Source organism: Globicephala melas, chromosome 20 (assembly GCF_963455315.2).
Source record: "Globicephala melas chromosome 20, mGloMel1.2, whole genome shotgun sequence".
Lineage (NCBI taxonomy): Eukaryota > Metazoa > Chordata > Mammalia > Artiodactyla > Delphinidae > Globicephala > Globicephala melas.
In genome coordinates this window covers 5663204-5690505 of record NC_083333.1, presented here as the reverse complement: position 1 = coordinate 5690505, position 27302 = coordinate 5663204, and the positions used below count along the sequence as shown (strand labels likewise).

The 27302-nt window shown below is 38.8% G+C and overlaps 1 protein-coding gene and 2 non-coding genes across 6 annotated transcripts in view; all 3 read left to right on the top strand.

Annotated features, from left to right (window-relative positions):
* SSH2 (slingshot protein phosphatase 2) overlaps positions 1-27302 on the top strand; it is a 245419-nt gene that overhangs the window by 181394 nt on the left and 36723 nt on the right. For 3 of the 4 annotated variants that reach the window (XM_030861928.2, XM_030861926.2, XM_030861927.2), the window contains 5 exons: positions 2569-2633; positions 15105-15226; positions 20160-20228; positions 21016-21081; positions 24614-24808. In XM_030861928.2, coding sequence (XP_030717788.2) covers positions 2569-2633; positions 15105-15226; positions 20160-20228; positions 21016-21081; positions 24614-24808 — 517 coding nt within the window. Of the gene's footprint in view, positions 1-2568; positions 2634-10793; positions 10926-15104; positions 15227-20159; positions 20229-21015; positions 21082-24613; positions 24809-27302 lie in introns of those variants that run through there. The other variant, XM_060290161.1, reaches the window with a different exon arrangement.
* Positions 9429-9508, top strand: LOC115856223 (small nucleolar RNA U2-19). Its single transcript, XR_004040746.1, has one exon. It is a non-coding gene; the product is annotated as a small nucleolar RNA U2-19 (small nucleolar RNA).
* LOC115856222 (small nucleolar RNA U2-30) lies at positions 9647-9716 on the top strand. Its single transcript, XR_004040745.1, has one exon. It is a non-coding gene; the product is annotated as a small nucleolar RNA U2-30 (small nucleolar RNA).

The following is a 27302-nucleotide window of genomic DNA, read 5'->3' as shown; positions in this document are numbered from 1 at the left end:
TTTAACACAAGATGAATGGACTTTACTTGTGATCCAGACCAGAACAGATGAGGCAGTGTGAGTATAAATGCAGCTCACAGAGCCAGACCTTCACATAAGCTGGAGCTCCCTTGGCTGAGCCGGCAGTAACTGAAAGATGATGGCAGAATTGCAAGCAGATCAAGGGCTTACTCTGTCTAATTGTACTTTCTTATGCATATTTCTTGAACGAGTTAGAATTTTATCTGGGCTTCATTAAAAATATCCAAGTACTTTTTTGTAATCAAAAAGTGATATTATAAGTGAATGTCTGCTAACAGTTTAAAGAGAAACAACCAAAAGTCTTTAAAATCAAACTGAAGTCTAAAACTTGGCTACCCGCAATGAAGTATATGAAAACAAAATGTAGGAAAAGGATCTTAATGGTACGGGTATATTGCCTCTATTAGTCTCTGTGAAGGACAGTTTCCCAAGAGGAAATACCTCATGGCAGTACTTTTCACCACTAGCGAACCTGAACTTCCACATACCCAGCTCGCGTAGGAAGCCCTACTGTAGGGGTAGGGCTCCCTGACTTTTGTCGGACCTTCTAAGAAGGTCCAGCTAGATATTTGGGCCACTAGTGCTTGGAGCGGAGTCTTAGGGCTGCTGTTTGCCCAGAAATGTTTCTCCTCTAGAAGTTCTCCATCCTGAAAATTCTTTCTTTAGGTTATTTGTCCTGAGAGAACAAAAGGAAACTTAATTTTTTAAAAGCCTGAGCTGCTTACCTCAATTGTAACTGTAGTCATTCTTCATTGTTTATACCTAACACTTTGTCTCCCCACGCTGATTCTTTTATTTTTAACAGAAAGGGGAGAATTCCCTGGTGGTCCAGCGGCTAGGACTCCACACTTTCACTGCCAGGGGCCCTGGGTTCAGTCCCTGGTGGAAGAACTAAGATCCCACAAGCCACAAGGGACAAACATACTTGTTTGCCAACATACTTTTTTTTTTCTTCCTGTCTCTCTCTACTTCTTGCACATATCAGCATTTCATCTCATCATTAACAGCTGTGAAGTTACGTGGATGAAAATTATGTATGTAGATTCCAAGACCAATGTGAGAACAGGTTACGGTGGCATCCATGATTATGCAGCCACATTAGTCACTTCAGACTCTTGAAAAAGGGTTGGTCAGGAATGAAGTTTTTTTGTTCTCTGATTGTTATCGTTTATGATAGCACATTATCTAATTATCTCCTACTAGCCAAAGCTTCCGATTTTCTAGTACAGAACAGGGAAATTGAGGAAATCTATAATAGTTTAATACAAAGAAATTTCAACTTAGTTTTATAGGATGTATAAAAGCAAGTGAGGATTGAAATAATGATTGGCTATTATTTATTTATTTATTTATTTTAGTTTTGGCTGCGTTGGGTCCTTGTTGCTGCGCATGGGCTTTCTCTAGTTGGCAGCGAGCAGGTGCTACTCTTCGTTGCGGTTCAAGGGCTTCTCATTGCAGTGGCTTCTCTTGTTGTGGAGCACGGGCTCTATGTGTCCAGGCTTCAGTAGTTGTGGCACATGGGCTTAGTTGCTCTGTGGCATGTGGGATCTTCCCAGACCAGGGCTCGACCCTGTGTCCCCTGCATTGGCAGGCAGATTCTTTTTTTTTTTTTTTTTTTTTTTTTTTTTTTATTTTCGGCTGTGTTGGGTCTTCATTTCTGTGCGAGGGCTTTCTCTAGTTGTGGCAAGCGGGGGCCACTCTTCATCGCGGTGCGCGGGCCTCTCACTGTCGGGGCCTCTCTTGTTGCAGAGCACAGGCTCCAGACGCGCAGTCTCAGTAGTTGTGGCTCACGGGCCCAGTTGCTCCACGGCATGTGGGATCTTCCCAGACCAGGGCTCGAACCCGTATCCCCTGCATTAGCAGGCAGATTCTCAACCACTGCGCCACCAGGGAAGCCCAGCAGGCAGATTATTAACCACTGCGCCACCAGGGAAGTCCCTGATTGGCCATTTTAAAGCACCTAATAATATGTTCACTAGAATATATATCCCTTGAGATCTGCTGGATTTAATATCAGCTACTGATGTGGAAATCATTTTTAACTGTTGACATTATTCTAGGGGGGAATCTAAAATTCTTCTTAGATTAAGTGCAACTGAATATCACAATTACAGAGATAGGAATGGCAAAATGGTTAGCTTTTTAAAAGTTAGAGATCATTCTAACACTGTATACCATACATCCCAATTTCAAGATTCCCTTGATTCCACCTTCAGTGGGCCTGAAAGCACAGCCAGTGCTTTCTCTGCCCAACACATTTCACCATCGCTCTCATCAACATCAATCATGGTACAAAACTGACTGGTTTCAAGTGCAGCTTCCATAGGACAAACACGAAGCAAATTTTAATGTAGTGTAGACTTAAAAGTGAATGTATAGAGATCCAGTCTACCATTCATATGAAGACACTCACTCAATTTCTGTGTCTAATTAGAGTCCCTCAGTGAACCAGAACTTTCTTTTACACAAGTTTTTAGGGTAGAAGGAATCCTCTCTGTTAACATTACAATGGAGAATAATTATCCTTTGTTTTGTAAATTTCACCAGGTGACCTCCAACAGCATCTCCAAGCAATGTTCATATTACTCCGCCCAGAAGACAACATCAGGCTGGTAAGTTAGAGGTATTATTATAACTTTCTTCCTCAAAAGACTGTCTAAGATAGCAAACATTAAACAGTCATTTTTGTGTCCCAGCATAAAAACTGTGTGGAATAGAAAAGAAGAATGACATGTCCCCATCATCAAAGAGCTTAGAATGTAACTGGGGATATGAGTTAATCTGAAATGATGTGAAATAATTTGGTTCAAGACTTGATGAGCGCCAGTTTGTAAAGTTATTGACCATAACACCAATTAAAATTCAGAAAAAAGAAACTGGGCCACTTAACCTAGTTGAGGAAGGTTTTATATAGACAGTAGAGCTTAAGCTGGGTCTTGAAAGATGATGAGATTGGCAGAAGGAAAGAAGACAGTCATTCTAGATGAGGGCATGACTGAAGCAAAAGCACACATAAGAGGGACAGGGAGAGAGTTAAGTGGCCAAAGGTTTATGCTAGTCTCAGAGTCAGGAGACCTGGGCTTAGTGACAACCATATGATGTTGGACAAATCACTTGGTCTGTCTGTGCCTGCTTCCTTATCTCTTTTCTACCTCTCACAGTTGAGAGAATCAAATGGACACTAAAGTATATCAGAGTATAAAATGCTGCCTACGTATGGGGACTGTTGTTAATACAGGGAAGTTAAAATACCAAAAGACAAGGCAGGCAAATAGGGACTTAATGCTCCAAACTAGAGGTCTCAATCTGGCAGTCCACAGGCCAGAGATATGTTTTGTTTGGACCACACAGTGGTTTTTGTTGCTGTTGTTGTCGTTGTTTTAAATCTGAGCCAGAATTTTAAAGCTGGATGATTTCACATAGAAATCCAGACTTGGGGCTTTTCTTGAAAAATCAAGAATTCTGACAACACTGGGACCTTATTCTTACATGGCAAAACTTGGCTAGACTTGGTAGGGGGAGGGCATCAGTATGGCCTGGGTTCTTAATTTACTGTAATTTGTACATATTCTGTTGTCTCCTGCACACTAAAGTCAAGTGTCACCATTTGTCATCGTTCCTTCACTGTTGCCTTGTAGTAAAACATCTAATAAAAGTAGGAAAGTAAAAATGAGATGAGTATGATTCTTTGTGGAAAGTGAAAAGTATTTCTACCCATTTAATCTTCACGTGGACTACTCCACTCATTTACATTCCCTATCTGACCCCCTAATATTTAATACCTTTAGTACCTCTATCTTTTCAGTAATCTGTAGTGAAGCATTACAGGTTTTTGAGCCAAGAAGTTACATGGGACAGCTACAGTATTTTTTTTTTTAAACATCTGTATTGGAGTATAATTGCTTTACAATGGTGTGTTAGTTTCTGCTGTGTGATGAAGTGAATCAGCTATATATATACATATATCCCCATATCTCCTCCCTCTTGTGTCTCCCTATCCTCCTCCCACCCTCCCTATCCCACCCCTCTAGGTGGTCACAAAGCCCTGAGCTGATCTCCCTGTGCTATGTTGCCGCTTTCCACTAGCTATCTGTTTTACATTTGGTAGTGTATATATGTCCATTGCCACTCTCTCACTTCGTCCCAGCTTACCCTTCCCCCTCCCCGTGTCCTCAAGTCCATTCTCTACGTCTGCGTCTTTATTCCTGTCCTGCCCCTAGGTTCTTCAGAACCTTTTTTTTTTTTTTTTAGATTCCATATATATGTGTTAGCATATGGTATTTGTTTTTCTCTTTCTGACTTACTTCACTCTGTATGACAGACTCTAGGTCCATCCACCTCACTACAAATAACTCAGTTTCGTTTCTTTTTATGGCTCATATTCCATTGTACATATGTGCCACATTTTCTTTAGCCATTCATCTGTCAGTGGACACTTAGGTTGCTTTCGTGTCCTGGCTATTGTAAATAGAGCTGCAATGAACATTGTGGTATATGACTCTCTTTGAATTATGATTTTCTCAGGGTATTTGCCCAGTAGTGGGATTGCTGGGTCATATGGTAGTTCTATTTTTAGTTTTTTAAGGAACCTCCATACAGTTCTCCATAGTGGCTGTATCAGTTTACATTCCCACCAACAGTGCCAGAGGGTTCCCTTTTCTCCACACCCTCTCTAGCATTTATTGTTTGTAGATTTTTTGATGATGGCCATTCTGACTGGTGTGAGGTGATACCTCATTGTAGTTTTGATTTGCATTTCTCTAATGATCAGTGATGTTGAGCATCCTTTCATGTGTTTGTTGGCAATCTGTATATGTTCTTTGGAGAAATGTCTATTTAGGTCTTCTGCCCATTTTTGGATTGGGTGGTTTGTTTTTTTGATATTGAGCTACGTGAGCTGCTTGTATATTTTGGATTAATCCTTTGTCAGTTGCTTCGTTTGCAAATATTTTCTCCCATTCTGAGGGTTATCTTTTCATCTTGTTGATGGTTTCCTTTGCTGTGCAAAAGCGTTTAAGTTTCATTAGGTCCCATTTGTTTAATTTTGTTTTTCTTTCCATTTCTCTAGGAGGCAGGTCAAAAAGGATCTTGCTGTGATTTATGTCACAGCGTGTTCTGCCTGTGTTTTCCTCTAAGAGCTTTATAGTGTCTGGCCTTACGTTTAGGTCTGTAATCCATTTTGAGTTTATTTTTGTGTACAGTGTTAGGGAGTGTTCTAATTTCATTCTTTTACATGTAGCTGTCCAGTTTTCCCAGCACCACTTATTGAAGAGGCTGTCTTTTCTCCATTGTATACTCTTGGCCTCCTTTATCAAAGATAAGGTGACCATATGTGCGTGGGTTATCTCTGGGCTTTCTACCCAGTTCCACTGATCTATATTTCTGTGTTTGTGCCAGTACCGTACTGTCATGATTACTGTAGCTTTGTAGTATAGTCTGAAGTCAGGGAGCCTGATTCCTCCAGCTCCATTTTTCTTTCTCAAGATTGCTTTGGTTATTCAGGGTCTTTTGTGTTTCCATACAAATTGTAAAATTTTTTGTTCTAGTTCTGTGAAAAATGCCAGTGGTAATTTGATAGGGATTTCATTGAATCTGTAGATTGCTTTGGGTAGTGTAGTCATTTTCACAATATTGATTCTTCCAATCCAAAAACATGGTATATCTCTCCATCTGTTAGTATCATCTTTAATTTCTTTCATCAGTGTCTTATAGTTTTCTGCATACAGGTCTTTTGTCTCTTTAGGTAGGTTTATTCCTAGGTATTTTATTCTTTTTGTTGCAGTGGTAAATGGGAGTGTTTCCTTAATTTCTCTTTCAGATTTTTTATCTTTAGTGAATAGGAATGCAAGAGATTTCTGTGCATTAATTTTGTATCCTGCTACTTTACCAAATTCACTGATTAGCTCTAGTAGTTTTCTGGTAGCATCTTTAGGATTCTGTATGTGTAGTATCATGTCATCTGCAAACAGTGACAGTTTTACTTCTTCTTTTCCAGTTTGGATTCCTTTTATGTCTTTTTCTTCTCTGATTGCTGTGGCTAAAAATTCCAAAACTATGTTGCATAATAGTGGTGCGAGTGGACAACCTTGTCTTGTTCCTGATCTTAGTGGAAATGGTTTCAGTTTTTCACCACTGAGAACAATGTTGGCTGTGGGTTTGTCATATGTGGCCTTTATTATGTTGAGGTAAGCTCCCTCTATGCCTACTTTCTGGAGAGTTTTTATCATAAATGGGTGTTGAATTTTGTCAAAAGCTTTTTCTGCATCTATTGAGATGATCATATGGTTTTTCTCCTTCAATTTGTTAATATGGTGTATCACATTGATCAATTTGCCTACATTGAAGAATCCTTGCATTCCTGGGATAAACCCCACTTGATCATGGTGTATGATCCTTTTAATATGCAGTTGGATTCTGTTTGCTAGTATTTTGTTGAGGATTTTTGCGTCTATGTTCATCAGTGATGTTGGCTTGTAGTTTTCTTTTTTTGTGACATCTTTGTCTGGTTTTGGTATTAGGGTGATGGTTGCCTTGTAGAATGAGTTTAGGAGTGTTCCTCCCTCTGCTATATTTTGGAAGAGTTTGAGAAGGATAGGTGTTAACTCTTCTCTAAATGTTTGGTAGAATTCGCCTGTGAAGCCATCTGGTCCTGGGCTTTTGTTTGTTAGAAGTTTTTTATCACAGTCTCAAGTTCAGTGCTTATGGTTGGTTTGTTTATATTTTCTATTTCTTCCTGGTTCAGTCTTGGAAGGTTGTGCTTTTCTAAGAATTTGTCCATTTCTTCCAGGTTGTCCATTTTATTGGCATATAGTTGCTTGTAGTAATCTCTCATGATCCTTTGTATTTCTGCAGTGTCATTTGTTACTTCTCCTTTTTCATTTCTAATTCTATTGATTTGAGTCTTCTCCCTTTTTTTCTTGATGAATCTGGCTAATGGTTTATCCATTTTGTTTATCTTCTCAAAGAACCAGGTTTTAATTTTATTGATCTTGGCTATCGTTTCCTTCATTTCCTTTTCATTTATTTCTGATCTGATCTTTATGATTTCTTTCCTTCTGCTAACTTTGGGGGTTTTTTGTTCTTCTATCTCTAATTGCTTTAGGCGTAAGGTTAGGTTGTTTATTTGAGATGTTTCATGTTTCTTGAGGTAGGATTGTATTGCTATAAACTTCCCTCTTAGAACTGTTTTTGCTGCATCCCATAGGTTTTGGGTCGTGTGTTTTCATTGTCATTTGTTTCTAGGTATTTTTTGATTTCCTCTTTTATTTCTTCAGTGATCTCTTGGTTACTTAGTAGTGTATTGTTTAGCCTCCATGTGTTTGTATTTTTTACAGATTTTTTCCTGTAATTGATATCTAGTCTCATAGTGTTGTGGTTGGAAAAGATACTTGATACGATTTCAATTTTCTTAAATTTACCAGGGCTTGATTTTTACTCAAGATATGATCTATGCTGGAGAATGTTCCATGAGCACTTGACAGCTACAGTATTTAAGAAATATTCCTCAAAAGCTAATACAGAGTAGAGGGGAGGAGGCAGCCAACTTAAATCAGGAAGCCTGCTGGGTAGTTATTGCAATAATCCAGGTGCGTGGTGACGAGCCCTTCTGGGCTAAGGTGATAACTTGGAAATTGAACTTAATGTATCTGTGGAAATCCAAATAGCTGATCTCTGCTTTGTGTCTGGGAAGAGAGATAATGAGTAGAATACATGAATGATTGGAAAGTTGATGATCAGCCCTCTGAACTCTATGGTAATTACACTGATCATTCTGTGTTTAGATTCTGTCATTTTTTCTCCTGAATGCTGCCTCTATAGCCTTCTTGACATGGCCACTAATTTTTGTTGAGAAACTCACTTTGAAATTTAAAGGAATTGAAATAAGAAATCCCTCCAAAATTATTTTATATCCTAATCCTAATGTAGCATTATACTTACATAAATCTTGTCTATATTTCTTGATATACTTCTATCTTAAACACTTCTTTTTAAGTGAAAAAAGTGGGGTCCAATTCTTACAGCATTAGTATTTTAAAGCAGTGATGCTCAGACTTTAGAGTACATCAGAATCACCTCCAGAGCTTTGTTAAACTGACATTTGCTGGACTCCACCTGAAGAGTTTGATTTGGGGAGCGGGAGGCAATGATAATTTACATTTTTAACAAGTTTTCAAGTCATGCTGATGGTGCTGGTCCAGGAGTCACACTTTGAGAACAACCCCTCTAAAACCCATAATAATGGTCACTTGCATATATTAGAAATAGAGATAGAAATTTGTGGCTAGTTTCCAAAAATTATTTGCTTTGGTAGAGCTAAAGCTGAGGTCTGTTACTCACTTTATCTCTTTCTCATTAATAAAATTCCAGAATTTGGGTTGCACCTCTGAATGTTAAAGTAATTTCAACCACAAGAGACTTGGGAAAGCATAAGGGAGCAGTTACTAAGGCAGAATTGGCAATTAAATTTTTTCCTTCCTGCTGAAGTATGCAGCTTCAGCTGCTTTACATTTATAAAATATAAATTCAAAAAATGTAACTGACGCCTTTAAATTAATTCAGAGCTCAAGTGACAAGCCATTTTACAGCAGTTGTTTTGAATTGTTACAAACACATAGTCATTATGTTTCAGATTATTGAGTGAGTCATCTTCAAGAAAATGAGTGAATACATTGTGTGACTTTGGACAAATTAGCACTTTTGTAACTGAAAGGAGCATTTGTAGACTCAAAGCAAAGCCTTTTGTCTTGAGTTAAATTTGAAATGCTGAAACTCTCATTCTGGGGATTGTGCATAAGGTTAAAAGTTTGATAGTTAACTGAAATTCCTGCTTTTATTTTTTTTAATAACCCAACAACAAATAAAGGCACTAAATCCCACATTTTGCTTTAGCATTGAAAATAGGACTAAACTAATTTTTCCTCCAGGGAAGCTCTGCATTGTAAATACAATCTTAAGCGTTAGCTTTAGTACTTGGGAAGACCATAGCTGATAAAATGAAGGCAGTGGTTTTACAGTGCTCTTGCACATTATCAAAGACTCATTTAATTTAAAAAAAAATAGACTGGGAAATTAAGAGCTTTGCTAACATTTAAAGTAACTTAAGCTAGTGTTTTTAACTAGCAGTGAGGTGCTGACAAGGTGCTAGGAGTTGTTTTTGAGTAATTTGCAGGAGAATTTAAGAAAATGAGTTTTTTGGTTTTGTTTTTTTTTTTTCCAAAAAGAAAAAGGGGTTAATTTTTTTATTTTTAATCAGACAGTACAGAGAGGCATAAAGACAAAGTAAAAATCACTTTGTATCCTATACTCCAAGAAAACCATTCTTACTGTTTGGATGGGTATCCTTCTAGTCTTAAGTGTACGTGTAAGAGTATGTGTCTGATTCTCTGCGATCTGCTCTTACTGAACTGGGTCAGTGATGAAAATAGCCAAATCTGAGCATCAGAAAACCTTGCAGTCTGCCTAATGCATGATCTCTGTAGTACTGAGAAGCAAAAGTATAAAGTAATTTAAAACATAAGTAAGGGCTTATGTACTTATAAGGTGACAGTGGATCACTGAAGACTTGTCAGTGGTTGAATGAAGTTGGGGGCAGGGGCAGTGTGTGTATGAAAGGCTAATCAGTTCTGAGCCATGATGAAAAGATTTTACTACTGACCTTTATAACTATTAAGGTTTCTGTACTTGATCTGAGCTCAGAAATGAAAGAAGAAAAAAAGTATGTGTCATGTCAGAGAGTGCCTTTTTTATCTTTTTTTTTTTTTAAACAAACAGGTGAAAAGCTAAATGTTGTTTTATAACCTGCTTTTGTCAGACCTTCCTGTGGGTATCTTTCCATGTCAGTAAATAAATCTGTTTTTAATGCCTGCACAGATATAAGTCATTGGGTTTGCGGGGGTTTTTTGTTTTTTGTTTTTGGCTGCACCCCGCGGCATGAGAGATCTTAGTTCCCCGACCTGCACCCTCTGCATTGGAAGGGCAGAGTCTTAACCACTGGACCTCCAGGGAAGTCCTCCCATAGGGTCTTTTTTTAAAGAATTTCATAGAGATTTTTTAAAATAATAAAATCCAGAGACTCCCTCAAGCTCTGTTTCTTTTGAAGACAGTGTTCTTTAGTTCATTAGTGTCACATCTGAAGTCTATTTTAATTTTAGGTATTAACTTTGTTCTTTTGGCTAGAATTTAATATTTGCATACTTTTGAAACCTTTCTTTCTTGATGGATTGAGTGAGCTGCCTTCTGACGTTGGGACTTTATAATGTGGCTTCCCTCAGGATAAACATTGCATGTAGGGGCATGATGTAAGATTCTTGTTGGAAATAGATTAAAGACAAAGGTGCAATGTAAACTTAAGGAGTGTTTCCTGATGCTGGATGATGCTGAGCAGAGAAGTTGCTGTATCGGTTTGTGAACTGCTTATAATCAGATTAAGCGTTTAAACAAGGGAAGTTTTTAACATTCTTTGATAAGATGAGCTTTGAAAATGAGATGACTTCTCAGACCTAGGATTGCTGGATCCAGTTCTCCTGAAACTTGTACTATTCCAAATTTAGCAATAAATGGACTTTCTTGGAATAATTTTCTCAGTTGTTATTGCTGCCACGTTTTAAAATCCAAAACGTTGGGATTTCCCTGGTGGCGCAGTGGTTAAGAATCTACCTGACAATTCAGGCAACACGGGTTTGAGCCCTGGTCTGGGAAGATCCCACATGCCGTGGAGCAACTAAGCCCGTGTGCCACAACTACTGAGCCTGCACTCTAGAGCCTGCGAGCCACAGCTACTGAGCCCGTTCTCCACAACAAGAGAAGCCACCACAATGAGGAGCCCGTGCACCACAACGAAGAGTAGCTCCCACCCTCCACAACTAGGGAAAGCAAGGAAGACCCAACCATAGATAGATAGATAGGTAAGAAAAATATTTTTTTTAATCCAAAATGTTGAGGAGATATGGAGATATATGTTTATGTATAGCTGATTCACTTTGTTATAAAGCAGAAACTAACACACCATTGTAAAGCAATTATACTCCAATAAAGACGTTAAAAAAACAAAATGTTATTTTATTTGGGCGATTAGAGTAAACTTCAGTAGTATCCTTTTCAGTGAGAACTTTAATCAAATGCATCTGAATTGTTGCCTTATTTGTCATCTATTCCATGTGAGTTCTGGAAACTGAGGAAACATTGGAATTCCTGCCAATTCTAATATTAGGGTATGTGCAAACTGCCATTTTAAATTATATTTCTCTGATTGACTTAATGAATCAAATTAGATTATTAGATTTTGTTAATCTCCCCAACACAGGAGTGAAATAGACCTCAAATCAGGGTGGGTATTAGTATTTTCTCTATGCTGTGGCTCTTAAATTTTTATTTATTTCCTTAATCTAGAATCTTGAAGCTTAAAGGGAATTTCGAAGCCTCAGGTCTGTCCCCTGGCATTGCAAAAAAAAATTTTTATAAAAAAATTTGATTTTGGGCTTCCCTGGTGGCACAGTGATTAATTATCCTCCTCCCGATGCAGGGGACACAGGTTCGAGTCCTGGTCTGGGAAGATCCCACATGCTGTGGAGCAACTAAGCCCGTGCGCCACAACTACTGAGCCTGCGCTCTAGAGCCTGTGAGGCACAACTACTGAGCCCACATGCCACAACTACTGAAGCCCACGTGCCTAGAGTCCATGCTCCACAACAAGAAAAACCACTGCAATAAGAAGCCCATGCACAGCAACAAAGAGTAGCCCCCGCTCACTGCAACTAGAGAAAGCCCGTACGCAGCAACGAAGACCCAACGCAGCCAAAAATAAATTAATTAATGAAAAATAATTTTTTGATCTTGCCCTTCTAATTAGGATGTAGGTGTTAAGTTAATGTCATGGCTTCTCACCCACTGATTAAAGCTCCACTTCCATTTAGTAAAGGTTTAGTAATAACTGTAGGTGCTATCTAGAGGTCCATGATCAAATCCCAAGACCTCTAAGTGCTATTCTTCCATCTAAGAAGCTTAAAATGGAATGAATCCGTGATGTGCCAGTTTCTCAAGCCTAAATCAGTGTGAGATGACTGGGGCCTTTCCCATTAGGTTTAGGATCTTCTGTTCTGATTAGATTAAGCAAGGGAGGGCCAAACATTTGAAATACTCTTTATATTTTAAATAGATACATAGATAAACAGATACACACCTCACTTTTAAAAGAGAAACAACTAATGTTTTATTTGAATATCACAAAGAAACTTGCTACCCACCTGCTAACTTGGCCTGATAACTTGCATAATAGGTAATATTTATGGAGGTCTTTTGTTTGTTTTTGTTTTTACCTTTATCAGCTTCAACTTAGCCAACCAGTCCCCACTAGTTGGTGTAGAAGTTATAGATAAATGATCAGAAGCATAGTTTAGTTGTTTCCATGTCATTTGCATGTGAGCCTTTCCAGAAATTCTCAGAGCTTTGACAGGATAAAAGACCTGTAGCATACATATTCAGGAAACTGAACAGTTAGATCAGAGCTTGCCAAAGCAAGCCCAGGTTTAGATATTTAATAATATCTGAGATCTTATTTATAAGAAATTCTAGTTTACCTGCACCAGGTTTTTGGTTAGTTTAATATTTTGTGGAATGTTTCTAGAATCATAGAGTCTCTGCTGCCTGTCAGTCCTCCTCATGTGCATTTACTGCTACTCATAGCTCTATGTGTATAATGCTCACTTGGTCCCAGCCAAATAGGGCTAGACCTTCGTCAGTTTAACTAGTAGTTCCTCTTAGCTTCTCACAAGTGAATTTGGTTTGAAATGTTCTATTATTTCATGGAACATAAAAGTCAGCAGTACAGCTCTCTACCTGGTACATGGAGTTAGTATGGTGGGAATTACATTCTTGGTGTATCAGCTCTTTATTAGAGACAAGCTTAATGTAGTTACTTCAGGTGATTGTGCTTACAAGTAGCTTTTCCTAGGAGTATCAGAATAGAGGTGAAAAGATAGCCAGGAGAGACTGACTCACCTCTGTCTTTTTAAGTGGGTCATGTGATGTCTCTTTTTTCTTTGCCTGGCCACTTTTGGAATAGTGACAGAATGAAGGAGGAGACTCCAAGAAGAGTAGCGCTGAAAGAATTCCAGATAGAAATTTCTAACAAATTTGTGACAGATTTCTTGAGCCAGGTGATAGGATTGAAACCGTTTCTCTTCTGAGATAAGGAGTGGGGGTGGGAGAGTATGTTATACAGAGGATATTGCCTCCAGTGCACATCTTCCTGGCTTTTTATTAACAGATAAAAAGAAGAGTAGTCTAGACTGTACAGTTTGTGAGGGCAGGAACCATATCTCTCTCTTCCACCATTGAATTCTCATGGCTGCCCTGATGATATACACTGTAGATACAGAGTAAATAATTGAATGAATGTGGACTAGTAGCCATTTTACTTTATTTTTAAGGTTTATAAAGTATCTTTTTGAGCCTTCTTATTAAGAAAATTCCCAAACATATAAAGTAGAAAATATGTCTGCATGAACCTGTTACCCAACTTTAATAACCATCAACATTTTGCCAGATTTCTTTCATTTATCTCCCCCTTTTATTCTTTCTTTGCTGGAACTTTTTAAAAACCACTTTATTTTGAGGTACGATTGACATACAAAAAGTACATATTTATATATACAACTTGATGAGGTTGGAGATAAGTATGTACCTGTGAAACCATTACCACAGTCTATATCATAGACATATTCATCACCTCAGAAGTTCCCTCCAGCCCTGCCTCCCTCCTCTTCCTCCTCCTTAGGATGATGACGATGGTGGTGAACTTAATAGAAGATCTACCCTCTTAGCAAATTTTTTTAATAGACTGCATTTTTTAGAACAGTTTTATGTTCACAGTAAAATTGAGCAGAAGGTACAGAGACTTGCCACGTACCCTCTATTCCCACTCAAGCATAGCCTCCCCCATTATCACGATCTCCCACAAGAGCTGAACATTTGTCACAACTGATGGACCTACGTTGACACATCATTATTACTCAAAGTCCATAGTTACATTAGGGTTCACTCTTGGGTGCTATACATTTTATGGGTTTTGACAAATGTGTAATGACACGTATCTACCACTTGAGTATCATACAGAGTAATTTCACTGCCCTAAAAATCCTTGGTGCTCCCCTTACCCCTGGCAACTACTGATCTTTTTACTGACTCTATAGTTTTGCCTCTTCCAGAATGTCATAGAGTTGGAATCATACTATCTATCTAGCCTCTTCACATTGGCTTCTTTCACTTAGTAATATGCCTGTAAGATTCCTCCATGTCTTTGCATGGCTTGATAGCTCATTTCTTTTTAGTCCATTATCTGGATGTACCACAGTTTATCCATTCACCTACTGAAGAATATCTTGTTGCTTCCCATTGTTGGAAGATTTTAAAGTAAAACTTGGGCCTCAGGTCATCTCCCTCCAGATATTTAAGAAAAAGGCATAACCACCATGCCATTATCACAGTAACAGTAAATCCTTAATATCATCTGAGACCATGTGCATATTTGAATTTTCTGAAGGACCTTTTAAAATACCATAATTTTGATAAAAATAATATAAACTTCTGATATTTGAAACTAAAGAAAATCTTGTAGTGTATAATCTGTAAGAATGCAATAGAGCATATTCCTCTTAGATATTAAACTTTGCTTCCTATTATAATTGTTTGCGGGACATGGATCTGTGAGTCAGGTGCTCACATTCATATACCTCACATTCCACTCTTAGATCATTAGAACATGCCCTGGTAATAGTTATTGTTATAAATTATCCTAATAGCAAACATTTATTGAGCATTTAGTATATGCCAAGCACTGTACTTTACATGCATTATTTCATATGATTCTTACAACCCAATGGAATAGGTATTATTATATTTCCCTCCAATTAACTTACTGAAGTTTTCATAGTTAATCCATGAACTGGGATTTGAATTTAGGTCTCCTAATTACTGGCTCTGCTATCTCCTTGAGTATGCTTTAAAATGGTGATGTAAAAAGGGTTGAATGATCTAAAATTGATCTTCTAAATTTCTTAATTTCTTTATTTTCTATTAACCTCCAGGCTGTAAGGCTAGAAAGTACTTACCAGAATCGAACACGCTATATGGTAGTGGTTTCAACTAACGGTAGACAAGACACTGAAGAAAGCATCGTCCTAGGAATGGATTTCTCCTCTAATGACAGGTATGGTACCACAGAGGGGAGAATGAGAAAACCTCTTTTTAAACAACCCACTCCAGTTACCTTTTGAGTTATCACAAAAACACCTTATGCAGTTCTACTCTAAAAGTTCAGTGCGTAAAACTAGAGAACATCAAAAGTATCTTAGTCACACAATCTTGAGAGACAAAAATGTTTAGTGAATGTCTTTGGTTGTGTGTTCCTAATTTACCACTATTCCTTACCTTCTTCCTCCCATCTTTAGATGGTAATAATATAAAGCAAATGATTTAAATTTCTATCTCCAAGGGGGGGAAAAAACTGGCTTTTCTTTGCAGTCCTCTTTATTTTAAGCAGTAACGATTCATTTGGTGGTTCTGGGGCACACATCCTTTGTGATAGTGTACCAGTGGGTTCTGGGTTCAAAGAGAGCCCACTTTAATTCCAGTCTTTTATATCCATGGCCTTGCACCTTGCTTTTGTCAAATGTTACACTTCCTTTTTTCTTCCTCTGAGTTAAAGAAAGGCAGGGGGGATGATTGTTTAAACTCAAAACAGAACCTTTTATAATCATTTACCTTTGGCTTTAGCAGCACTATACATCCTAAGATGATACCTAAGATGATACCATGTATCACCTGGCTTTTTTGTGCCTCTAAGGTTTGTTGCTTTCCATTTTATTTTCCCATTTTTTTTGGAGAAACCTTGGGAAGACTGTGGAATGTGGCTGCTAAGCAGATCTTTGCACTGTAGATAATAAGCCTCAGGAAATCCTGCCAGATATCTCAAAGCATTGACTTCCTGGTTCAGGACTAGAATGCGATTGTGGAGTAGCTAGGGGTGTGACCCAGGCCTGGGAGAATTTAGTGGCAAAGAGAAGAGGAGACTAAGAGTGATTCTCATTGTCCTGATGTTGGAAGGAAAAAAAAAATCACATTGTCACCAGAAAGATTCCCAAACTAGTGTTTACCTGAGCTTGTACATAGCAGTCAACCTGAAAATGATATGTGTGTTCACCAGGATCACAAGGCCAGAGTTGTTACCTTGTATACCACTTACAGCCTTTAATTGTACGCTCTGAAATTACACAGGCTTGTAAACCACATTTAGGAAGCTTTTTCTCCTGCATGGTTTTAACCCCTGGTGTTACCTAAGCAACACAGATCTTTCAATAAGCATTTATCCTGTAAGAATACCTACCTTGCCTACATTCATTAGTACTTTAAGACCTCTGATTTGGGTTTTTGTGTCTCTAGATCTGTACTGTCCAGTACAATAGCCACTAATCACATTGTAACTATTTAAGTAAATTAAAATTAAATAAAATTAAAATTTCAGTTCCTCAGCCACAGCTAGCCACATTTCAAGTACTCTAGCTACATGTGGCTTGTGGCTTCCCTGTCGGACAGTACACTTATAGAACATTTCCATCATTGCAGAAAGATCAGGTGGACAGGGCTGCTCTCCATCTCATTTCCTTTGTTTGGTTCTCCCTGACTCCTCCTTTGGAAATCCCATAAAACAGGAACTGGAGCTGCAAGGAAATGTCATTTGAGTCTTGCCCTAGAGAGAGAAGGCGACAACTTCAGATTCTCCTGACCCAGAGTCTGGGAAATCAGATGTCTAATCTTATCTCTCTTTCACTTTGCCCTAAACGTTCCCAGAAATCATAAAGAATGCTTATTAATGTGGGTGCCCAGTAATTTATCCCCAGTAAACTGCATCTGTCTTTGGTAATAGTCCTGCCTGAATCATATCTGACTAACAAAAGACAATTTTCGTTTATGGAAGACAAAATGTGATAAGGAAAGCTATAGAAACTAGTTTTCATTCTATTTGGTAAATTTGATATTATGAATTCCCCTACATCCTCTGTTTGAATGAGCTTGGACAGTAAGAAAATTGCTGCCCACTTCAGAATACTGTTGCTCAAGTAATCTAGTATCATTTCTATCTCAGTTGCTGTTTGAAGGAATCAGTATCTTTTTGTATCTGAGAATATAAAAAGTTAATGTTTCAAAACAGTATTAAACCAGGCCTTCCCTGGTTTCGCAGTGGTTGAGAGTCCGCCTGCCGATGCAGGGGACACAGGTTCGTGCCCCGGTCCGGGAAGATCCCACATGCCGTGGAGCGGCTGTACCCGTGAGCCATGGCCGCTGAGCCCGCGCGTCCGGAGCCTGTGCTCCGCAACGGTAGAAGCCACAACAGTGAGGCCCGCGTACCGCAAAAAAAAAAAAAAACAGTATTAAAGCAAAGTGGAACCCAGATTGTTTATGACATGCTCATCCCAAGTAATTCTCAAGATATATTACAGCCAATTTATTTAGCCTATTTATAAGTTCTTTGAGTATTGTGTTATATTTTAAGTAATAAATTTTTAAATAAAAAGTATAACCTTGGTTTCCAAATTGCATTTGGTATATATTTCAAGTTACAAAGTAATAGAGTTTTATGGTATTATTTTATAATTTTTCTTCATACCCCCAACACCTTGAAATGTCTGGTACATAGCGGCACTCAATAAATAATTTTTTAATGGGATGAATATCTATTAAAATAAATAACTATACTTTAATGGAGAAACTTTCATGAGACTCAAGATAAACTAGATAAAAATACTAGGTGTGCCTAATTCAGGCCTCTCTTTCCTGTCATGTGAAAAAGCTACTTCTTAATGTAAAAAAGCATTCTGACCTGAATACAAGCAGAAAATGTGATGTTTGGTTCCTGCATATCATTGTCACTTGTCTAAAGTTTAACTGGTGTCTGGTCACAAGGTCATAGATCACACTCTTTTGGACCTTTGGTATCTTCTGTAGTTACTTAATTTCTAGATTTGTCACTAAGCTATAAATCCTTCATGTTTATACCCAAATTATACTTACTGCTAGGACCTAGCTAAGCATTCACTTAAGGAAAAAAAAAACTACTCTAAAAATAACTTGCTCAACCTTGGGAAGCCATTTTCAAAACAGGTTTTCCTTGTACTCACCTCATCTAGTCAACAGAAACAGTGGTGGAGCAGTCTTCCTCCCTTCAGGGCCTGGCTTGATAGCTGTTCAGGAGTTCAGGCCCAAGGTTACAATGTGCCTAAGCTGTTGCAATCTTGATTTGAATCTCCTGAACTCTGGAATCACTAGTGGAGTTGTGAGTAACACAGGGCAGCAAGTGCAGTGCAGAGCCTTAGATACAGCCCAACTAGGGAGTGGCCTTTGTTAGCCCTGCAGTGACTCCAGCAGCAGTGGGAGTTCAGTATTCTCCATGTTGTTTTTATTTTTTTATTTTATTTTTTTTTTTTGCGATACGCGGGCCTCTCACTGTTGTGGCCTCTCCCGTTGCGGAGCACAGGCTCTGGACGCGCAGGCTCAGCGGCCATGGCTCACGGGCCCAGCCGCTCCGCGGCATGTGGGATCTTCCTGGACCGGGGCACGAACCCGTGTCCCCTGCATCGGCAGGCAGACTCCCAACCACTGCGCCACCAGGGAAGCTCCCCCATGTTGTTTTTAATGCACTTTTCATAATGTCCCCCACCCTGCCCTGCCAAAATCACTTTCCATTGTGTTAGAGCACCCACCACAGATTCATATTCAACATTTGTTTTACATGACAATCCTTTCATATGTATTGTTTCACTTTAAATATTTTAAATTTTTATGATAATCCTGTGAGGCTTAGGTTTCATTACCTATATTTTAAGATGAAGAAATTAAGGCTGTGAGAGGTTAAATAACTTGTCAAAAGGAATTGAAATACTGAAGGAGATAGAATCCAGATCTTTTGATATAGTATAACTGCTCAATACGTGGTAGTTGTTATTGTGTTTTAGGCACTGTTGTACACATTTGTTTTTGGTGTGTTATCTAATTTAACCTTCAAAACAGCCCAATAAAGGAGGTGGTTTTATCCCAGTTTTACAGATGAGGAAACTGGAGTACAACGCAATTAAATAATTTGCCTAAAATTATACAGTTAATGCCAGAATCCAGATTCTAAAGCCCCTCTGACTCCAGAGCCTGTGCTCTTAACCGTACTTCGCTGTTCCACCTCCTACATCTGGTGTTCTTTCTGCCATACCATGCTGCTTTTCTAAGATATATTGGAAGGGAGAGGGTGTAGGAGCCTTTGGGAGACTGGATGGAGGGGAAAATGGTGTATGGCAGCCTTAAAGAGAGAAAGTGGCAGAGTTCTAGGGTAGATTATAGTTGTCCAGAGAAGTGGTGTGATAGAGACACAATTGGGAGTCCATGGCTTCCCATCCTAACCTGTTCCATTAACTTAAAGCTAGTTTCCTCCCTGGGATAGGGTGTGATTTAAATAATATTTTAACATACCATACTAGAGCTACTCTGTTTTTGGTGGTTGACATTCCGCTTCACTCTGCATTTCAGCAATGCTGTTTCAGTGCACAGCCACCAAGCACTGTTTTATTTTTTTAAGTTGTAATGTGCCTGTTTTGTCTCTCTAACTTGATTACAAACCATTAACAATTACTTTTCCCTTTTAGACTATTGAGTACGTTCTGGTATTTAATAAATCTATGTAAACCGCAGGATTAGAATTGAGCAAATCACATATTCAGAGGTCTTCAGTAACTAGCAATAGTTCTTGGCATTGGAAATAATTCTGAGTTGAATTGGGTGCTGTGAACTCGGGCTGAGACCTGCCAGTTGCAAGTCAGCGATCACCTGGACTTTTTAGACAGTGGCCATTTGCAAGACAGCAGTAAAGGAAGCTCAGTCAATAAGTTCTCTGTGTTTAATACCTAGAGACCTAACTAACACCTGTTTAAAAACAGCTTGTGGACACATATGTTGGGTTACTGGTAATATGATAGAAATTTCTGCACTTATGTCAGAATTTCGAGCTTAGGGACTTATCCTTTGTAGTGAAAGAGTTAATAAACAGCTGCTTCCTAGAGTAACAGGAAGTAATTTATGGACTATTTCTTGTCTTGCAGTAGCACTTGTACCATGGGTTTAGTCCTGCCTCTCTGGAGTGACACCCTAATTCATTTGGATGGTGATGGGTAAGAGCTTTCCCTTTTTATTCTCCTACAGAAAGCCAAGGGGTGGGGTTCCATCTTAGTGCCCATTCATTCAGCTGAATGGGAGGCCCATTATGCCCAGCTGAACTGTCATGTCAGCAGCTCAGTGAGTCCTTTTAAACTCCTGTTTTGTAAAGTAGAGTAAAAATACAGCTTGCCAGAGCCTCTCGCTTCTACTCCTCTAGACCGACTATGGTAAGAATCCACACAAAGAAGAGCTAGTTTGTTGGCTCGCTCTTTAGTCTGAGCACGTGGGACTGTTGCAGTGCTCTCCCAGAGGATGATAAGTTCTGTTTCACATAATCTCTTGCTGCCTCTGCCACCTGTCAGCCTACAGTATAACCCATTCCTGTGCCAGTTCTTTCCAGTGACCCCCCACCCCCACCTACTGGTGTTTTTAGAATGTGTCCGCAAGAGACCAAGATGTTTGCTCCAGTTTATAAAACCAGGGTCAGGTTTGCTAAGAACCCACAAGACTTCCAAATAGAAACATACAGCAGAACAGTTTGTCCATAGCTACAGCTGGGAAACAGTATGCAATTCCCTGACTCAAATGTGGGAGTCCATTCATTTTGCTTGGTAGATAAAATCAGACAATTCGTTGAAGCTTTTCAGTCAAGTCCCATACTCCAGTTAACTTGTACACAAAGTGCCTGATGATACCTTCTACTGCGCCAGCAATTGCTAGCCTGGGAAACAGCCTTGAAAACTCACAACTGAAATAACCTACTCTCATTTATGGATTTTTGTCTCATTCTGTTTTCCTCAGTGGGTTCAGCGTATCAACAGATAACAGAGTTCACATATTCAAACCTGTGTCTGTGCAGGCAATGTGGTAAGAGGACTTTTAATATCTCTATGAAAGTTTTTTTAATGTTATTGGAACAATATTTTGTGAGAAGTAGTATTTGAAATGACACAGTTCTTTATGAAAATGCTGTATGATCTGTTTGTGTGTATAGGATTTTGTGTGATCTGTCTGTGTGGCCATCATAGTTAAAGATGACCTAGAAGTTCAGTTTTCAGATTATCACAATGGAAGGCCTTCAGCGTTGGTGAACAAGTGAAACTCAGAGGTGCTCTTAGACTCTGGAAGACAATGGATCAGATAGCCAGTTGGAACTGAGTTTTATAGGGACACATTGACTAAGTTAGTAGCAGTCTAGAGCCGAGTCTAGAACATTCGCAACTATGCATTAACTTCCTCTTTCTTCAGGTAATCAGGGATAGCATTGATGGAGTTATATTATACATCGATAAGTTTCCATTTAATTGCTGGCAACTGTTTGTGAGACTATTTACATAATGCAAATAAAGCCTAGAAAAAACATTGTAGTTGTTAATAACCATCAGCTGGTGTACTGACACTTCTGGGTTACTTACTATATATGTCAGGCATTGAGCCTAGTGCTTTACATGGAATACATCTAATCGTCACACCAACTCCCCAAAATAGTATTATTAGCTCCTTATTATGGGTGAGAAAACCAGAGTTTGGAGAGGTTATATAACTGGCCTAAGAGTATCTCTTACGTTTAGACAGAATAGATTCTTATTCTCTTGTTCTAGATTATCTAGAAAAATGATCCAGTATAAACAGGGAATGATGTGACTCTAAGATTCAGAGTCATCCCCCAGTCAGCGATTTGAATTTCAGTTCCTCATTCAGTTGCCTGTTTTATAGTGGAAGTCCCCATGAAGAGTAGAATGGGCAGAATGCAAGCCAAACAAGAAATAAAGGAGCCTGAAAAAGACTCCAGGGAGATAACTTACCCCTGAATAACAGGATTGATAGGCTTGAAGTGGGTGCGGTCCTAAAAGAGAGTCAGCTGAACAATTAAATCTTATTTCATGCAGTAATTGAGGTAGGACAGAGTTTCAGGTTATGTGTTTAGACCAATTTTTAGATTTAGGGCATATTTCACAGATAAATTTCTCATAGAAAACTTACGACCTCTTTTGACTAAGGGTCCATTAGAAGCAACTGACCTATACCAGGTAAAACCCATAAGTCCTAAGTCCCATAAATGCAGTGTTTTCAGTTATATTTTGGGGCGGAGTACAAAGCAGTCTTAATTCTTAGGGATTCAAGTAATTCAAGCTTTGATGTTCTAAAGTAGACTGACTAGCCCTAGGTCTGCTGGCCTATTGCAGAATAAACTTTTTTTGGTGTACCACATGAGGAGTAGTGAGCTGAAAGTCACAAAAGAAAAAAAAAGAAAAGAAAAAGATGATGTATGGATCAAAGCAGCATTTAGACCAGGTGTTTCCTTCACAGGAAAGTAGTTACTGCAGCCTCTGCAGCTGAAGTATGAGCTGGTTATGCCTTGAGTGTGTTTAGGACATTTGCACCAGACACTTGTGGCATATGCTTTTGAAGCATGTGTTTCCTGGATGAAGAAAACATGCATTGAATATCCTGTACATTGCACTAAGCTGGCTTTTACCTTTGAATCTGTGTAAGAAACTGAAATTTGCTGAGAATTCTGAGAATTTGGCTTACGTTAAGTAAAAGGAGGCATTTTAAAAGATTCTGCAACTTTGTTCTTACGGGAAAATCTGTTTCCCTACTAAAAATGGACTGGCATGTTTTTCTCATGAAGTTGGTCATGATTTTATTTTTAAATTTACATTTTATGGGGTTGACAAGGACTTAAGGAACAACATTGTCATAGACTTACTTGTGGGAAAATAAACTGGAACAACCTTTCTGGAGAATGATTTGCCAGCTTGCTGTATCATTTTGTATGCCCTTTGACATAGTAATTGTGCTTCTAAGAATTTATCCTAAGGTAATAAGGGTGTGTGCAAATTTTTAACTATAAGAATGTTTGTCAGTGTTCTAATAGTAGCAAAAAATGGAAAGCAATTTAGGGGGCTTCCCTGGTGGCGCAGTGGTTGAGAGTCCGCCTGCCGATGCAGGGGACACGGGTTTGTGCCCCGGTCCGGGAAGATCCCGCATGCCGCGGAGCGGCTGGGCCCGTGAGCCATGGCCGCTGAGCCTGCGCGTCCGGAGCCTGTGCTCCGCAACGGGAGAGGCCACAACAGTGAGAGGCCTACATACCGCAAAAAAAAAATAAAAAGGAAAGCAATTTAAATGGCTAAAATAATAGGAATCAGTTAAATTATGGTACATCCATGTTTCTAAATATTATGCAACCATTAAAAATTATCTAGTTGAAGAATATTTATTGACCTGGAAAGATGTTGACAGCAAGGTGTATAGTAAAAGAACAAGTTAAATGGTGTGCAGAACATGATCAGCTGATCTCTGCAGAGACCAACAGTGGTTATTTCTGGGCAGTCAGATTAAGGATATTTCTGCCGTTTACCTGAGGTCCCTAAATTTTCTAAAATGAGCATGATCACATTTGTTATGAAAGAAAAAAAACAACAAAAAGGCATTTTTAAGAAAAAGATGGGTATAGATTGGCCACAGAGTACTCGCATACTATCCTTTTCCCTTAGGAGAGAGACATTAGTTTATAGCTAATAAGACATTTCATTCAACAAATTTTAACTGTGCTCCAACTTTGAACTAGAAGGCATTCTTCTTTTTTTTTTTTTTAAAAAAAGAAGGCATTCTTTTAGGCACTTGAGACAAATCAGTAAACAAAAACATAGAAAGATGCCTGCTCTTGTATAACTCTTCCTAGCATTTCTGGCTTTAGTTTTCCCAAGTATATAACCAAAAAGTTAGTTTTCAGTTTTGTTTACCCTTCTTGAGTTCCTGAGTTCAGAGTCAGAGATTTAATTAGTCTCAGTATAACCAGAGCTGTTCTTAGAAAGTAGCTCAAGTGTATGAATAAATGGTTTAAAAAGACTAGGAGACTAAGGTAGCAAGAATGACAGATGTCATTAGATCAGTACATCCTGGGCATTAAAGGACTTGTCCTCAAGGCTTAGGAACATCTGTCTGTGTGATCTTTGTGGAACCTCTAAGAGTCATAGGGAATACATGTTCTAACGTGACTCTGTGCCAAGAGAAACAAATGTTTGTGTAGTAAATGAAGTAGATCTTTACTTCTCTAGTGGCAGTAGCCACAGCGTGGTTCCAACTACAGGATTGTGAGCTCCATAGGTACTCAGACCTATTTTTCACTGGTAGCTTGTCAGTTCTCCTGCTCCCCTCTACCCCCTGCCTTAATAATGCATCATATCTTTCAGCAAGAAATGTCTAGTTGATTGCTATGAAGAGATAGTGTAGTATGATCAGAATCAGAGATTCTTGAATTCCAAGGAATAGATTCTCCAGAGGCCCAACTCTATAGGATTTAAAAATTGGAAGAGTTTGGGGAGCACATGGATTATTGGCCTTTTGGTATCCCCACAGTTCTCCAGTGCTCACTTCCCAGCATATCTTTCAGGTCTGCATTACAGAGTCTACACAAGGCTTGTGAAGTCGCCAGAATGCATAACTACTACCCTGGCAGCCTGTTTCTCACCTGGGTGAGTTATTACGAGAGCCATATCAACTCAGATCAATCCTCAGTCAATGAATGGAATGCTATGCAGGATGTGCAGTCCCACCGGCCTGACTCTCCAGCTCTTTTCACAGACATGTAAGTCATCTTGCTGAGGATCACGGAAGTCCTCTCTGTTGCGTTCTTGGGGGTCAGAACCAGCATGTTCCTCCCTAATCTCTCCTCCTAGGGAATTAACCTTACAAGTGATTTTAGTCATTGTCTGCACTACACATCTGCCTCGCAAAGAAACCTGTCCTTTCTGTTGTGTGCAAAGGCCTGAAGAGTTTCACTCCTGGGCACAGTGGAGTCTCCATAGTTAAGATCTGCAATACCATAAAATCCCATTAATTCAGATTCCACTAATTTGAAATTTGAGTTTAAAGGAGTTAGGCTGAAGTCTGACCTTCCATTATCTTAAAAGAAGCATTTCCTAAGCAAATTAATGACATAGAGAAGCTTTTAGAGGATGTTGCTAATACTTAAGAAAACAAGATGTTTCCAGTCAATTTAGAATACCTACGTTGTTATGCTAATTTTTAACTGATTTCTGTTCAAATTTTTTAAAATATATATTGTAATTTCTGTCTTACTCAGCCCCACATTTGCCTTGTTAGGTCTGTAACATTTTTATTAAATCTCCCTGCTGTACTGCAAATTGGATAGCCTAAGGTGGAGCTGATGTTTATTTCCTTTTTAGGTCTATGTGTTGAAACTTATGTGACTATTTTGGAAATTTTTTCACACTTAGTTCCTGCTTTGGAAATTAATCAGGATGTTTATTTTGCTCTGAATTGATCTTTCTGCACTTCCAAGGTGTTCTACATCTGGGAAAGAAGAGTAGCTACTTGCTAAATGGTCTTACAAACCTTCACCTTCAGATTCCTAAAGTGATACCAAAACAATTCGTGATTCTTTTTTTAAAGGCTTAATTTAGATAATAAATGCTTTTTACTAGGAAAGGTGAAATTTCCAAGAATTGTGTGAATGGAATAGTCAAAAAAAACAGTGAAGGCTTTTTTGTATAGGGTATTATTGGTACGAGAACCAGTTAGTACTAGTAGCTCTAGTCCTTTCAAGATTGCACAGTAACTGGGGCTTCCCTGGTGGCGCAGCAGTTCAGAATATGCCTGCCAGTGCAGGGGACACGGGTTCAAGCCCTGGTCCGGGAAGATCCCACGTGCCATGGAGCAGCTAGGCCCATTCGCCACAACTACTGAGCCTGCGCTCTAGAGCTTGTGAGCCACAACTACTGAAGCCCGTGTGCCTAGAGCCCGTGAAAAGGCACTGCAGTGAGAAGCCCGCGCACCACAACGAAGAGTAGCCCCCAATCACCGCAACTAGAGAAGGCCCGCACAGCAACGAAGACCCAGCACAGCCATAAATAAATAAATAAACAAACAAATATAAATAAGATTCCACAGTAACTAAAAAGATAAGGATAGTATGTATGGCTTTCAGAATCGTGGGCAGTGTTATTGATTTCATGCTTTATGACTGGTTGATGGGTACTGGAGAAATGGATGTCTCATCTTGTTCATAAATGGACATTTTAAATCAGACTTTTCATTTTTCCTGATTTTATTGGAGAAGATTTGGAAATTATAACACAAAAAGGAAAGAAAATAAAATTGCCCATAATCTCTCTGTATCCCTGAGCAAAAAATAATAATAATAGTAATGTAAAATGTAGTCCCTGGCACATGGTAAAGGCTCATTAAATGTTAATTCTTACTAGGTACAATATAACCACAATTTAAGATATATTTAATAAACAAGTGTCTGTCTGTAGAAAAAGACTGAGAGCTGTAGGTGAGAGTATTAATAATGACAGGGGGATTTTCAGTGATTTTTATTTTCTTTGTGTATATATGTATTTTCCAGATTTTTCTCTAGTGAAATCAAGGGAGAAAGTATGTTTGTGTTGTAATGCCTTTTTCATTCCCTCTTCTTCCCTAAGTTGACTAGAAAAGCCTAAAAAATAATGCTGAGGTTACAGAGGAGAATGTATGCCAAAATGGACTTAAGTGCTCTACTGTGAATAAAGTTTATATTTTGAAATCCAGGGAAGGTAGAGCAGGGAATATAGGTGTGTGGTGCCTCCAGGGTACATCAGATGTTATGCCAGGCACTTCATACATGGTATCTCATTTATTTCTCATAAAAACCTCGTGAGGCAAATAGTATTACTGTTCACATTTTATAGAAAAGGAAACAGAGGTTCAGCAAAGGGAAGGTATTTGTTCAAGATCATACCACTAGTAAGTAGCAGGGCTGGGATTAAAACCCAGGTATGTCTGCTTCCAAACCACTCTGGCCCAACAAGTGTGAAGGATTGGGAGAAAGTCTGCTAAACTAGGGAATCGAACCGATGCACACAGGTGCTAAAATTTGTTTTTTACCAATATTTATTTTTAGTAGAAGACTGAAATGTATAACTTTCTACCATTAGCTATGTCTAGGAAAAATGGTGGGGAGCATGGTTAAGAATGTTAATCCTAGTCAAGACAGGGATGCTTTGGCCGATTGACAGGGAAATGGCAGAGGCGTTAGCTATACTCTGCAGGGTTCGTGAGAAGTTAAGAGTACGAGT